Raw genomic sequence first — 13,809 nt, 5'->3', positions numbered from 1 at the left:
CTTCTACCTTCTGAGAGATACACCAGTGTTGGAGAGGTGACTCAGACTCCCTCTTCACAGCCCTGCCCACCCTCCAGCTGGGATTCTTCCAGGTTCCCTCTGGCTTCTTGTTGGTAGGCATTCGGTTACTGTGCTGCTATGGTCTCTGCTGATGGGGATTTACTCAGTTATCATATTGCTGTTCTTTCCTGGTAGTCATTCACTCAGTGCCAGTATTTCTTAGGGTCTCTCTTCATGGATACTCATTCCATTAAGTAGTGGTGGAGGCTCTGCTGACAGGCGTATATAGCCAGAGAGTCTGCTGACGTGTGTGGTCTGTAGAAATACAGAATCTGACATGTTTCATTCCTGTCTGAACAGTGAAGTCTTGCCTATAAAGATCATACGAGCATTTATATAATAATTGAATAATTATTGTGTGTCAGGCCCTGTGCACATTGTTACTCTCGGAGTGGTTGGTTGGGCCTGGGGCTGGGGGGTTCCCATTTGGTAAACATCTTGGAGGGTAGAGAGCTCTTATGGTGACTCCCTCCCTCCTCCCCCACCTCCCCAGCTCTGCATGGTCTCTCTGAGTCTCTTCAGGACCCTACTGAACCTCAGTTGTGAGGATGTCCTGCTGCAGCTGGTTCTCAGGTACCTGTGGGGGCAGGGCTGAGGGATGGCTGAACCTGAACCCTCCAGGCCTTGTGCACTGATGGGCGATGGGTTGTATTGGGGTTGCTCATGCGTTTCCTCTTGGAGCCTGGCTTAGTCATGTAGTTCCGCTGGCTTGATATTCTCCCAGGTCCTGTCCTTCCTGATCTATCCTGTGTCCTTTTTTTGCTGTCTTTCCCAGGTATCTTGTCCCATGTAACCATGTGATGCTGAGCCAGAAGCCAGCTGTACGTGATGTGGACCTATATGGACGAGCGGCGGACAAGTTTCTCTCCCTAATCCCACGCTGTTGTCGGCATCGTGCCCCTAGCCCACCCCGTCCAGAGCATGCCTCATGGGCACGAGGTGGGCCTAGCAGAGAGGCAGGGAGAAGGGAGGACACCACGGGTATGGCCTGGGTTCTGGGGAGCCTAGCAAGAAGGTGGGGCTAGGGTTGGGGGAGGGAGGGGGCCATGACTGGCGTTCCATCTTTGGGGAGGGTGATGAGGGGTCTTGCAGGGTGGATCCTTAACTCCACCAACGAAGTTTCACTTCTGAGCAAAGCTGCCCCTCTTCTTCATTCCAGTCCTGTATTGTTTCTATTTTCCATTGTTTCTTCAGTGTTGGGGGTGGTGAGAGGGGGTGGTGGATGCCAAAAAACTTAATTAGGAGGGTGTAGAATCAGCTGCCTGAATAGGTCACATGTCTTTGTTGCTTCATTGCCTTCTCTATTAGTCTCCGTAGGTGTCTTATCCTTCCTCCTAGCCCTCTGTCTCTTTGATCCCTCTTATGTTTTTTCCCTCTGTAGGCCCTGGAAGCCCAAGTGTTGACTCCTCTTCTGTGGTGACAGTGCCCCGGCCCTCCACACCATCTCGTCTGGCCCTCTTCCTGCGACAGCAGAGTCTGGGTGGCTCGGAATCCCCAGTTCCAGCCCCTCGCTCACCAGGGCTTGCTGCATCCCCAGCCTCCAGCCCTGGCCGAAGGCCCAGCCCCGTGGAGGAGCCTGGTGAGCTGGAAGACAATTACCTGGAGTACCTGCGTGAGGCACGCCGTGGTGTGGACCGCTGTGTGCGAGCCTGCCGTACCTGGTCTGCCCCCTATGATGGCGAGCGGCCCCCTCCTGAGCCCAGTCCTGTTGGCTCCCGGACTAAGAAACGCAGCCTACTGCCTGAGGAGGACAGGGACAATGTGGGGGAAGGGGAGGAGGAAGAGCTGGGGAGTGGGGGTCTTGCTGGGGGTGCAGGTGAGGGCCCTGGCCTCCTGCCCCCTCCCCAGATCAATGGGGTGCCAGGACCATGGCCTGAGGGGGCCAAGAAGGTTCGTCGGGTGCCTCAGGAGGGAGCTGGGGAACTGCCAGAGGGCACCTCTGAGGGCATTGCAGGACTAGAGGGCTTTGGGCAGGAGCTCCGGGAACTGGAGGTGGCATTGAGCAATGGGGGGGCTGGCTCAGAAGCCCCGTTAGAGCCTCCACTACCTCTTGAGGAAGAGGAGGCTTATGAGAGCTTCACCTGTCCCCCTGAGCCCCCTGGCCCCTTCCTCAGCAGCCCTTTGCGGACTCTCAACCAGCTGCCAAGTCAGCCCTTCACTGGTAAGCTACTTAGCCTAGGCCTTCTCCTTTGTGTACTCTTTGCATGTACTCAACATGTTTGTGCTAATATCTGAGACTTCTTGGCCATGTCATTTCTGTGTACTTGCCTCGCTCATCCATTTTGCTTGGGTCCCTTCCAGATACATACCATATTGTACTTATGTCTCTGTGTCTGTCTGTACGTCTTCCATGCTTGTGCTGGTTTGAGTATTGATTTATGTCTGAGCCTTGTATGTCTGGGTCCTATGTGCACGTTCCTCCTCTTCCCTAGTCTGGCTATTTCCTGGGATTGTGATCAGGGTGTTCTGTGCTCGATGTTTCCTGGTGAGTCACACAATATATCCGAACAATATATATGGAGGACATACGTGCTATCCTGTATGTGATGCTCCCGTAAGCCATGTCGTTCCATGCTGTTTCCATGTTTGTCTGGGTGTTGGGTCTCCTGTCAACTTTTCTGTGGCCCAGGATCAGTTCTTCTGGTATTCTTCCCCTACTCTGCCCTGGCCTCCTTTCTTCTCCCAGTCTCCTCAGATAAGGACTCAATTTCAGATTTTTCCTGTTCTCTGTCCTTGTACCTTGTTGGTTGCTATGACTACCCAGTAAGACTTTCTTTAAGTCTTATGGTTAGTAGTAAGGACTGAAGCAGATAGAGTGAAATACCTCTTTGAGGGCAAATGACAAAAGTGTGGTCCTGAGCTCCCCAGCTGAGTTCTTTTGGTCTTTCCAAAGACCCTGGAGCTAGACCTGACCTGAGTGGCTGGGCTAACTCCTGTTTGGTTTTGGTTTTTAAGAGCTAGCTCTACCATCCCAGCTCTTACCTGGTTCTTGTCCTTACTCCCCTTACTCTAGGGGGCAAAAAACCACCTCTGAGAAGCAGTGTAGTGCTTTGGACTAGACATACCTTGAGTTAGTTTCCGTTCACATCACTGATGCATTTAAACCACTTACTGTGATTTTGGTGCATTGGGAGACCTCAGCATATGGTAGCTTTTTACTAGGATTTTCATCTCTTGAGTGCACGGCAGATACAAGTTGACCAAGATATCCACCCATCTTCTGGTTGTTTGCAGTCAAGGTATCATGCCTTGATCAGTCCATGTCCTAATTGGGCCTGGGATATGCTGCCATCCTCCTTGCACAGCCCCAGGGTTGACAACTCCCTGCTCTAGAGTCCTGACAACTCCCTCTTGCAGACTACAGAAAATGGCTTTCCATTTGTTTAGGCTTTGCTCCTTCCTGCTCAATACCACTAGAAGGTGGTATGCAGATTTTACCACATTCTTGAAACATTAGTTGAAGCTGTGTCCCTTTTGTTCTTTGTAAACTCATCTGAGCTTTTTTCTTTTTTTTTTAATTTCTTTATTCGACAGAGATAGAGACAGCCAGCGAGAGAGGGAACACAAGCAGGGGGAGTGGGAGAGGAAGAAGCAGGCTCATAGAGGAAGAGCCTGATGTGGGGCTCGATCCCATAATGCCGGGATCACGCCCTGAGCCGAAGGCAGACGCTTAACCGCTGTGCCACCCAGGCGCCCCTCATCTGAGCTTTTTGAATTTTCTCTTGTAAGGGAGTCTCAGGAAATGAGAGAAATGGAAGGACAAAGTTATGGTGTATCTTAGAGACCCTGTTAAGCTGGGGTTGTGTGGAGCTAAGGCTAGTCATGCATCTGAAGTGGAGAATGTTCTAGGATCTTTTTCAGAATTCACTGTCTCTTTCCCTTCATTGTTCTCCTGTCTTAGTTCATGGTGCAGTTCTTACGTATAATCCCTTTCCCTCACAGATCCCTGGTCAGACAGACTGTGATGGTTCTAGAGCCCTCATGCTTGGTGATCTGGCTCAGTTGAGGCTAGTTCTCCTGGTGATCATTCTAATTCTTTCTGTTATCCTCTCACCTAGCAAAGAGTCTGCCCTGAATCAGATTTCTCTGGCTTTGAACTAAACTTTTTTTTCCATAAATTCTCTTCTACCTTCTTTGTTCCTAGTTCCTGAACAGAGCTGATTTCTTCTTTGGGTTTCTAGAGATTTCTCCCCTATCTTGAAGTTGGCCTGTGTAGTCACCTTTGTCTTTGCTACAGTTCATTCTTGCTTTCCTCTGACCCAGGTGTAGTGTGTCTTGTGTGTAATCTGATTCTTCTTTTGGTCCCAATCACTTTTTTGCTTGTTCTTTCTTCTTTTTGCACCTTGGGTGAAGCTTTTTAAAAAATTGAGAGATGTTACGTAGCTTATAGTTATTACTGAATACTTATAATTTGCTAGATCTTGGGTTAGCTGCTTTTAAGAGTATCTTTTTGATCCTTTTAATAATTTTGTGAGGTGGGTATATTTTATTTTGCCAAGTAGGAGACTAATGCTTGGAGAATTTTGATTCATCCAGTAACTTAATTAGTAAAAGATAAAGCTGGAATTTGAAACCAGGTCTGTCAGACTCCAGAGCCTATGATATGGCTCTTCGTCTTAAGTGTGTGTAAAGCTGGCATCTGGACTCCTGTGGGTCCATCTGGTGTCTGCCATTTCATCTCATCCAGAGTAGGTGATCACAGGATGTTTAAACATACTCAGAGACTGACCTACAAATAATTTTCATCTAGTGGTGGGGGGAGTCTCTTGGTTTTGGGAGGAACGAGTGCGATGTGCATTGTGTTCAGGCCTTGTATCCTTGTACCCACCCCTCCCAGGCCCCTTCATGGCTGTGCTCTTTGCCAAACTCGAGAACATGCTGCAGAACTCCGTCTATGTCAACTTCCTGCTGACAGGGCTGGTGGCCCAGCTGGCCTGTCACCCCCAGCCCCTGCTCCGCTCTTTCCTGCTCAACACCAACATGGTCTTCCAGCCCAGTGTCAAGTCCCTGCTGCAGGTGTGCGATGCATGCATGCATGGGTGCGTCCAGGCTCCGTGGTGGGCCAGGCCCGCAGCTGGAGTGGCCCTGGGGGGGGCTGGGAACAGGCCCAGTGGGACTAGAAAGGACTGTCAGTCTAGAGCCACACAGAAATGTCATGAAGTTGTGCTTCATAGGTGCTGGGTTCTGTGAAGAATAAAATTGAGAGCTTTGCGGCCTCCCAGGAGGACTTCCCAGCACTGCTATCCAAAGCCAAGAAGTACCTCATTGCCCGTGGCAAGTTGGACTGGGCCGAGGGCCCTACAGCAGGACCTGCCCCCCGCCGCTCCGATCCCCTAGGTGAGGCCTACCCCACCACTCCACCCCTCTCCCAACCTTCCCTAGACAGCTAATTAGCCCAGGTTAATTGAGCTCTTATTAAGGGTGAAGTCTTGTGCCATGAACTGAGGAGTTGTAGAAAAGTGAGTCTTGATGATTGTTGTCTGGCTCTAGTCAGGATAAAATACAGTTATGTCCACTAAGAGCCAAATCAGCAGCACCAGCAAAAACTGCTCTAGGAGTTGAGGATAGGCAAGGGGACAGAGTAGTCTCCAGGTTGAGGTATTGTTACAGCTCGGGAAAGGGCATGGTATTTGGCATGGTCCTTGAGGAATAGTTAGGACTTGGGTAGGCAAAGGAGTGGGATGGCTTTGTTCTTTTGTCCAGGGGACTGCACGAACTATTGAGTTGGAGCAGGGGATTTAGAAGGTGGTGGAATCATTGGTAGTAAGGCTAGAAAGATTTGGTCTGAGCAGTAGGTGCTCAGAAGTTGGGCTGGGTAGAAGTTTTGATCTTTGAGGCAGTGAGAACCCATTGGAGGTTCTTAGATATGAGAGTAGAGGGATAACCATGTTAGTTCATGTGCTAGGTGAATGGGAGCCAGGAAAAAGTACCATGTAGCTGTGACCAGCAAGGCTTGAATTAGAATAGAGGAAACAGAAAGGAAGAATTGGGTAAGGTACAAATGGGAAGGAAGTATTGGCAGAGCTTGATGAATGATTGTGGGGTACAAGGAGGAAGGAAGAGTTAAATATGAGCATGCAGCTTTAAATCTAGATCTTCCATCAGCAAGTGTCTGAGTACTTGCCGTATGTGCTGGCCATTGTCTGGTACAGGGGACTCAGGAAGGTACAAGATGAGACTTCTGCTTTGTAAGAGCTGACAATCAGTCTAGAGAGTGACTAGAGAAGCGTCATAAGTGAGAAAGCAAGGTCCCAGAGGTGGTGGATGTAGTGGGATCCAGTGCACCAGGACAGGATTAACTTGATGGGAAAAGGTTTTTTTTTTCCCCCCTCTTTGAGGCAAATGAGGATAGATCAAAGGAGGAAGCGGTATGTATCCATGGAGTTGCAAGGTGCAGAGGGTGAGGTCAGGAATTGAAGTCCTTTATTTGCTAATCAAAGTAGGAGGCAAAATAATATGCTAAGAGCAAGAGAGCAGGGGTCAGATGGAGGATCTTGAGAGATGTGGGTTGGGAAGACAGTACCAGAATGGTTATTATACAGCTGCAAAAACCCAGCTGATGTTCTTTAGCATGATCTCCTCATGGTTCAGCACTGTGAATGTGTCTTATTTCCATAGCTCTGGTACTTTGTTCACTGTGGAGGTAAACGAGAGTCCCGAGCCCTTGAGCTCACAGATTACTGTGTGAGATAAAAGACCTATACACAAGTTATTACAATACAGTGTGATAAAGGTGGTGAAATGGGAAGTCAGTGGATGGCAAATCAGCAGAGGTTTCTCAGAGGGATGGAGGTAATGAGATTAGGCCAAGGATGTAAACAGCAGGGAGAGTAAAATCGAGGTAGAGGGGGCTATAGAAGCATGAAAAGATCCTGGAAGGTTTCAGGAAGAACAGATAGGTGTTGGTGCAAAAGCAGGGGAAGGTATAAAGAGTTTGGAGAAAGGGTTGGAGGGGGCATGTGAGCCTGGTTGTGAAGGGTTCTGAATGCGATATTTAGTAGATCTGTGTGGCGTATTTCTGTAGCCAGTGTTTGAGATAGAGAATGGGAACTGTAGCATGGTCTAGAGACTAGATCCCTAGAGTCTAGGCCCTACATATTGGGCAAAGATCCAGAACCAGTAATCTAGGAAGAAAATCAGAGAGAGGGCAATATTTTAAATGGTTCATTTGAGTCTAAGCTGAGGTGAAGTTGTCTAAGCTGATGTGAAGTAGGAGGATGGCTTTGGTGGATATAGGAGAGGGTCTGATGGTAGGCGAAGTGGGGGCAGAGGAGAACAGATTTTGGAAGGGATAGTAGAGTATGAGACAAGTGGTAAAGCCCCTGAACTGTGACTGCATATATGGCCCTGTTGGTATGGAAGGAGCAGAGGATGTGGGTCATGTGTTTTGGACAGGCAGAGGGAATGTAGAAGTGGTTGGCGCTTAGTGATGGTAGAGTAGCGACTGGAAAGGGAGGAGTAGTAAGAGAGTTCCTCAAGGTGAGAGGGTGTGGAGAAGGGGTCTTGGTTGGGAATGAAGTGGCTGAAGTGTTGACTGACTGAGAAGACTGAGGGTAATGGTTGACTGGGTGGGGAGGCTGGGTAGAGGGAAGGAGGCTGGGCAGGTAGCATTTTGGTTTTCGAGTCCTGGTTGAGACGCCCATGAACCTAGGGAGGGGGACATCTCTCTCAGACGGAGAGAGAGTGCCTGACCCCAGCACCTTCACAATCCCCAATATACCCATTTATTCCCAGTGAAGAGCCGGAGGCCGTCCTTGGGGGAGTTGCTCCTGCGACATGCACACAGTCCAACCAGGGCCCGGCAGGCGGCACAGTTGGTTCTTCAGCCTGGGAGAGACGGCGCAGGACTTGGCCTAGGTGGGGGCTCCCCTGGGGCTTCAACTCCGGTTCTGCCCCCTCGGGGTGGGGCCCCTGAGCGCCAAGGTGAGGCTCTGCGAGTCAAGAATGCGGTCTACTGTGCAGTCATTTTCCCTGAGTTTCTCAAGGAGTTGGCTGCCATCTCCCAGGCCCATGCTGTCACCTCACCTTTCTTGTTGGATACTTCAGAGGAGGGATCTGGCCTTCCTGTCTCAGGCTTCGGGCCCCTCAATCCTTAACTTTCTTCCATGGACAATCAGGGCCTCGAATGGCCTGGGCTGGGGCCGGGGTGTAGGCTCCTTTTTATGTTTGGAGGCAGTGGCAAGAGGACTTTTTAATTTATTTCCAATGAATGTTTTATGGAGAACTTGTTGCAATATGTATAAAAGGGAAATCTCTATTCTGTGCTCATTCTTCTTTCCCACCCTTTTTTCTGGGGCTGCGGCCCCAGGAAGGTTGTACATAAATGGGGAAGTCAGGGGTACTTTCTCTCTGGTGAGGACATTGGTGCCGAGGTTTCAGGGTGCTTCTTATGCCCTTAAAAGAGTGAGGGGGTCATGGAGCCTAGGGAAAAAAGTAGGGACTGTCCTCCAACCCCCAGAAGAAAGAAGCAGCATGGTCCCAGGATGGTTTTGGGGAGCAGCAGCTGATGTTTATTGGGGACCAGTGTCCCTATGCCAGATCTTGGGGGTCTTGCCCCCTGCATCTCTTGCTTCAGCTTCATTCGTCGCTGTCGAACTCTGAGGACAGACCCTGCAGCAGGGGCAGGGACATGGAGTGCCGGTCGGGGTCCCCGGGGCCCCCACCCTGGACTCCTGGTGGGGGGCTGCGGGGGCTGAAGAGCCAGTTCTCTGCCAGGGTTGGGGATAGTCACAACTTGACTCATGCCCTGGTCTTTCTGCCTCCCTGGTCCCTCCCTGGCCCTCTGTGCTGTGCCCACCCCCTCACCAGGACCATGCTTCCGCCTCATTGCCCCTGGCTCCCTCACTCCATCTCCCCCACTGGGATCCAGTGTGGAGTTAGGGGCGCTCCACACATTCCTGGGCACACACTCCTATATTCCCCATGCCCTCTCCCCTCTACCTGATCCCATCCCTCAGCTTCATATCCCTTAGCAATACCTGACAACATCTGGGGTCCCCTGCGGAAGGGGTTTCGGCCTTTATAGGAGAATCTGGTGGGTCTGCCCTCTGGCCCTTCCTGAGGAGGTGGTGTAGGTGGGGCTGGGACAGGCGGAGGCACATCCGCAGCTTCAGGGGTATCTGCAGCAACTGACGTGGGGGCCGGAGGTGGCATGATGCCAAGGTTGGATCTGACCCAGTTGGCACCACGGGGCAGTGGATCTTTGGTCAGAGGCTTCTGTGGTCCCAGCACTCCTTTGGGCTGCAGTGAAAACTTGAGGCAGGAGAAGGCAATAGGCAGTGACCGTTGTAACCGGAGCAGCTGGGGCTCTCGGGCTGTAGGTAACAGCCCCAGCTGCAGCCAGGAACAGGAGAAGACCTGGTAGATGACATAGATGCTGTGGGTGCTTCGGAGCCAGGGAAGATTTTGCTGTAGGCTCACTTGCCCTGGTGGCAGCAGCAGGAAGGCCACCTTCTTGCGTAGGCCACCCATGTGCAGGCGGATCCGGCAGGGCTGCCCATCCAACAGTCGCATTTCTTCATAGGCTATCTCTGCTCGGCCGTTTGGTGAGTATTCCCGAGTGCAGTGGGCAAAGGCACCCTCAGACCCTGCCTGCTCCAGGAGGTTTGGTAGCGGCCCCACTGGTTGTAGTGCCCGCCGACCCTGCCAACCTGGTAAAGCCAGGCGGGTGTGGGCTGGGCGGGACTGCTTCACTAGCACACCCAGTAGGTCATAGCAGGCTGCATCCGACAGGAAAGGTACTGCCACTACATTGGGCCCAAAGCGCTCCTCGATAACCTGCAGATGGCCAGTTTACAGGTCAGGGACTGAGTTAGGGTCAGGAGTTACCTGGTAGCCTACTCTAGATTGACCCTCCCATTGTTTACTGTGCAATTATATCTCCACAACGTGCTCAGGCTTTTATGCTTCCTGTTTATTTCCTAGTTCTGTCCTGTAGCAAAACCTTGAATGTCTACTATGTGCCAGACCCTGCGGGATACTGGGAATTAAAAGCATGAGACTTTGACCTTGTCTTATTTTAGCTCAGTCTAATGGAGGAGACAGAGATGTAGACAGTAGTCAGCTAAGTAAAATAATAGAGAGCAAGGTGTGAAGGAGACCAGAAGTGGTTTAACAACTTTTGTCTTTGATAGAAGAGGATCAGGGGAAGTTTCTAGGTAGTAATACTTGAGTTTTGAAGGAATTAGCTAGATAGGAGGATGGTCAATCCAGGGAGAGGATACAGCCAGATAAAAACCTGAACTTACAAACTAAGAAGGGCACATTTAGGAACACATAATTTCATAGTACTTAAACATAGGGTCTGAAGAGGGACAGGCACACAGGAACTAGACTATGAAAGATCTTAAGTGTGCTAAGTGACAGGAATTTGATCCTGAGGGCAATAGAACGCCATTTGAAGGGCTCTGGGTGAGAGGGACAGGATCCAAAAGGTGCTTTAGAAAGTTAATTTTGAATAGCAAGACAAAATAAGGAGAGAGAAAGATCAGTTAAGAGTATTGTATTACTGCAAGCAAAATATGGTGAGGCCTTCAACTAAAATGATGGGGGAAGATCTTTAGGTTATAGAATTAGTAGAACTTGGTCAGTTAAGGACTGTGGGAAAAGGAATTGAGAAAGATTAGTCTTAGGTGATTGGTTAGTTGGGTGATGTCATTCACTACAATGAATACACAGAGATAGGTTTGGAATTAACATTCTTCAACATCTTCTACCCTGGCTACAGGGAGTAGTTCTTTAGGGATTTGAGGCCTCATCTTTGTAATGCTGGTCCCAATATGCTTTTAGGGATTCTGGTTCCTCTTGGTTTTGTCCTTGTCTTGGCTTTTTTGGTTTGGTAATCTAGTTCTGGAAAGTTTAACTTCATGACCACCTGGGAAACCTTGTAAGATCCTCTCCAGTAATTGTACATAGGTATGATCTCGACTCATCAAAGATACTGCTGGCCGAGACTTCTGGCTCTGTGTTCTCCTAGGGAGTACATAAAATTCCCTCTTTGTGTCCCTTTCCTGTTTGAGACCTATTCTGAAAATGCTCTGTTCTACTCCCCTTCCTCAGCCCTCAGTTCCCAAATGTCTGTTTCCCCACTGCTGGCATTGCCCACTGTGCTGGTCTTCTGGTAGAATTCATCAATGATCCCTTAAGGTCAGTCTGTTTTTTGGCTACATAGAGCTCTTTTGGAAGTGCTGCCCCATAGCATAAGAGGAGGGTAGCTACCTGATTGAGTTGTGTCTGCACTTAAAACAAGCTGAAGTAGCTTGAAGATTACTGTCTTTTGTCACCTAGCCAAGGAAATAAATGCTGCTCTTTCTTAATGTGCATGGAAGAATTTCCCATCATTCCTCTCCTGTGCTTCATTGAGACATGGAATACTTTCTTTCTGGTAGGGGCATCAAGCTGAAGAACAAGGCTCTGAGAAGGTCCATTCCCAGAGGTGACAGCAGAGCACTGGTGGGTTGGCATTTTTGTATAGAATGCTTTGTCCCATGACAAAGAAAGCATAGTCACCAAGTATAACTTCAGAATCCTACCCTAGCTGCTCCTTTGGTCTCTAGGTTCCTATAAAAATAAGTCAAATAGGAATGTCCCCAGGAGGTATCTCTCTAATAGGATTTTGACAAATACCTGGTTCTTATGGTCCAAGTGTCTGCTAAAAGGTGAATCCCTGATTTAGCTGGAGGCTTTATCCCAGAATATAGACATGAATTTGCCTTGGGGGCAGGGGTGGTTATTAGGCCTTCTTTCTTACCCTTGAGGCCCCCAGTAGTTATCCTAAAACAGGGAAAATAAGATTTCTATGCTAGGGTGACTATTCTTGGTAGAGTCACCATTTGAGACCACTGCCTGTTGTTCCCAATGCAGTTTTATTTCTGGGTGAGAGTTCTGTGGAACATAGAGGCCTGCAAATTTAGATCTCCCAGGGGCAGCCTGGGAAAGCGAGGGTGGAAGGCTGTCTTCCTGGATGTGCCCTGGCTGTTGCATTCTGAATGAGGAGCTCTCGAGCCACATCCTGGTTAGCTGTATGTTCTACGAAGTGCTCAGTAAACTCTTAGTCTGGAGGGAGGAAACCAGGTCACTCAAAGGTGTCCTGCTCCTTCAATTTGCCTCATACCACCAGTGATTTATCCTGAAACTCTGCCTCGCCTTTCCTGACAATTTTCCATTTAAATAGGGAATTTTCCTGTTGCTGATAGTGTAGCTTTCTGCTAGTTGGTGATCCATTTACTTTCATCCAAATGAAATGCTTGATCTTGTCCAGACCAACCTTTACACTGCTGAAGCCCAGTACTTTGATACTTGGGAGGGCCTCAACTCTCCTGTTTCTATTTCCCTGGGAAGCTGACCTTTGTGGTGAGCCACTGCTCCATTTCAAATGGGAGCCGCATACTATTAAGGCTGCTTTGAGTCTGATAGGCACTACTTTAAGATGGTGGTTTTAAACTTGGTGGGCTGCCTTCTACGAGTGCTTGAAATTCACTGTCCTTCAGATTACATAACTGGAACCTGATCCCCAAATTCTCCAAATTCAGAAATTGTAGCCATCTAGATTTGGTGGGATTTGTTGGGTACCTGCAACTCAGATACAGCTGACATCTGCCTGCTCCTGAAAATCTACATATTTTGCTCAAAACCCAACTCTCCCATTCTGTGGAAGTTAAAGGTGGAGGAGGTATCTATGAAGAGGTTGAGTCCCTTTAGAAAGTTTAAAAGGCCCTTCGTGATCGGCCCCTGTACCTCTTTGACCTCATTTTCACTACTGTTCATTTGAACTCTGCTCTAGAGGACTATTTGCAGTTCACAAATATGCATTTTTCTTTTTCCTCTCCTGGCTTTTGCATATGCTCTGTCTTTAATTAGGACACCTTTCACTTACCTGCCCACCCTCCCACCTGCTCATTAACTCATTTAGGTGTTTATTAAGCACCATTTATGAGTCAGGAATTCCTTTTCCCTCTACATGAGAATAATTTCTACTTGCCTAGCTAGAATGTCACTCTCTCTGGGAAGCCTTCCTGACCTCCTAAGTCCTACCCTGACTTAGCACTTGTTTCTGTTCTCATCGATTCCTATTGCCTTTTAAGGAACCTCTTACTGTTTTTCCAACTGGGGTGAAATTAGACAGTGTATGCAAAGCACTTAGTGCGGTATCTGGCATGTGAGAAAGCACTGAGTAGATATTGTTAATTGTCTTCAGGCTTCCCACCCCTTCCTACTCATAAGTTGTTCAGACCCATCTCGGTCACTCTTTGTTACTTTCTTTTTAGCCCTCTTACTTTATCCTTGATGAGGGTCCAGGTGGCATCAGCTTCATCCAGTGTCAGCAGGTGGGGGGTACCAACCAACATGGTGGGGTATGGGAGGGGTTAGGCAGGGCAGTGGCTGCTGCAGGAACCCCAAGCTGCCCAGGGAGGTGAGGCCCCAGGCCTTAGGCTTTGACCTACTATAGTGTGAGGTCATAGAGGTCCTGTAGATAATGGGGCCTTGGGAGGGGAGAGGGCAGTCACTTTACTAGCTTCACTATATCCACAGCCTGAGTCCATACCCTCTAGTCACTTATCCATTCTGCTCCTTAGGGGAGAAGAGTGCAGGTGTGTATGGGCGCATTTGTATGTGTCTGTGTGTGCTTGCGTAAGCGCATGTGTGCGTGTGTCTGTATTTCTTGTTCTGAGTTCTTTAAAGAAGCAGAATCAGGCTTGCCCCTTCAGCCTTCTGAAGCAGTTTGCTGTGTTATCAGCGGCAGATGTCTTC

General features: G+C 49.2%; 2 protein-coding genes across 10 annotated transcripts in view; one reads left to right on the top strand and one right to left on the bottom strand.

The window, feature by feature from the left end:
• The window catches only part of FAM160A2 (family with sequence similarity 160 member A2), an 89,917-nt gene extending 81,599 nt beyond the window's left edge, over window positions 1–8,318 (top strand). For 5 of the 8 annotated variants that reach the window (XM_034666472.1, XM_011232011.3, XM_019805678.2 and 2 more), the window contains 6 exons: window positions 554–633; window positions 836–1,041; window positions 1,442–2,221; window positions 4,898–5,076; window positions 5,235–5,397; window positions 7,795–8,318. In XM_034666472.1, the coding sequence (XP_034522363.1) occupies window positions 554–633; window positions 836–1,041; window positions 1,442–2,221; window positions 4,898–5,076; window positions 5,235–5,397; window positions 7,795–8,156 (1,770 nt within the window). In that variant the 3' untranslated portion in view covers window positions 8,157–8,318. Of the gene's footprint in view, window positions 1–553; window positions 634–835; window positions 1,042–1,441; window positions 2,222–4,897; window positions 5,100–5,234; window positions 5,398–7,794 lie in introns of those variants that run through there. The other 3 variants (XM_034666470.1, XM_034666471.1, XM_034666473.1) reach the window with 2 other exon arrangements.
• A 319-nt stretch (window positions 8,319–8,637) lies between these two features.
• On the bottom strand, window positions 8,638–13,406 carry C8H11orf42 (chromosome 8 C11orf42 homolog). Of its 2 annotated transcripts, XM_002924983.4 has the most exons (3): window positions 13,335–13,406; window positions 9,039–9,837; window positions 8,638–8,768 (listed from the first exon to the last, which is right to left on the bottom strand). In XM_002924983.4, exons 1-3 carry the CDS (start codon window positions 13,404–13,406, stop codon window positions 8,638–8,640), a joined length of 1,002 nt encoding a protein of 333 aa, XP_002925029.1. The 2 variants fall into 2 exon arrangements, 1 of the variants encoding a protein (XP_002925029.1); XR_004627177.1 differs by lacking the exon at window positions 13,335–13,406 and having other exon boundaries at window positions 8,644–8,670; window positions 9,039–9,097.
• Between the last annotated feature and the right edge of the window lie 403 nt (window positions 13,407–13,809).

This window comes from Ailuropoda melanoleuca, chromosome 8 (genome assembly GCF_002007445.2).
Source record: "Ailuropoda melanoleuca isolate Jingjing chromosome 8, ASM200744v2, whole genome shotgun sequence".
In the NCBI taxonomy this organism is placed as follows: Eukaryota; Metazoa; Chordata; class Mammalia; order Carnivora; family Ursidae; genus Ailuropoda; species Ailuropoda melanoleuca.
Note: the sequence above shows the minus strand (reverse complement) of the source record. Positions and strands in the feature narration are given on the sequence as shown.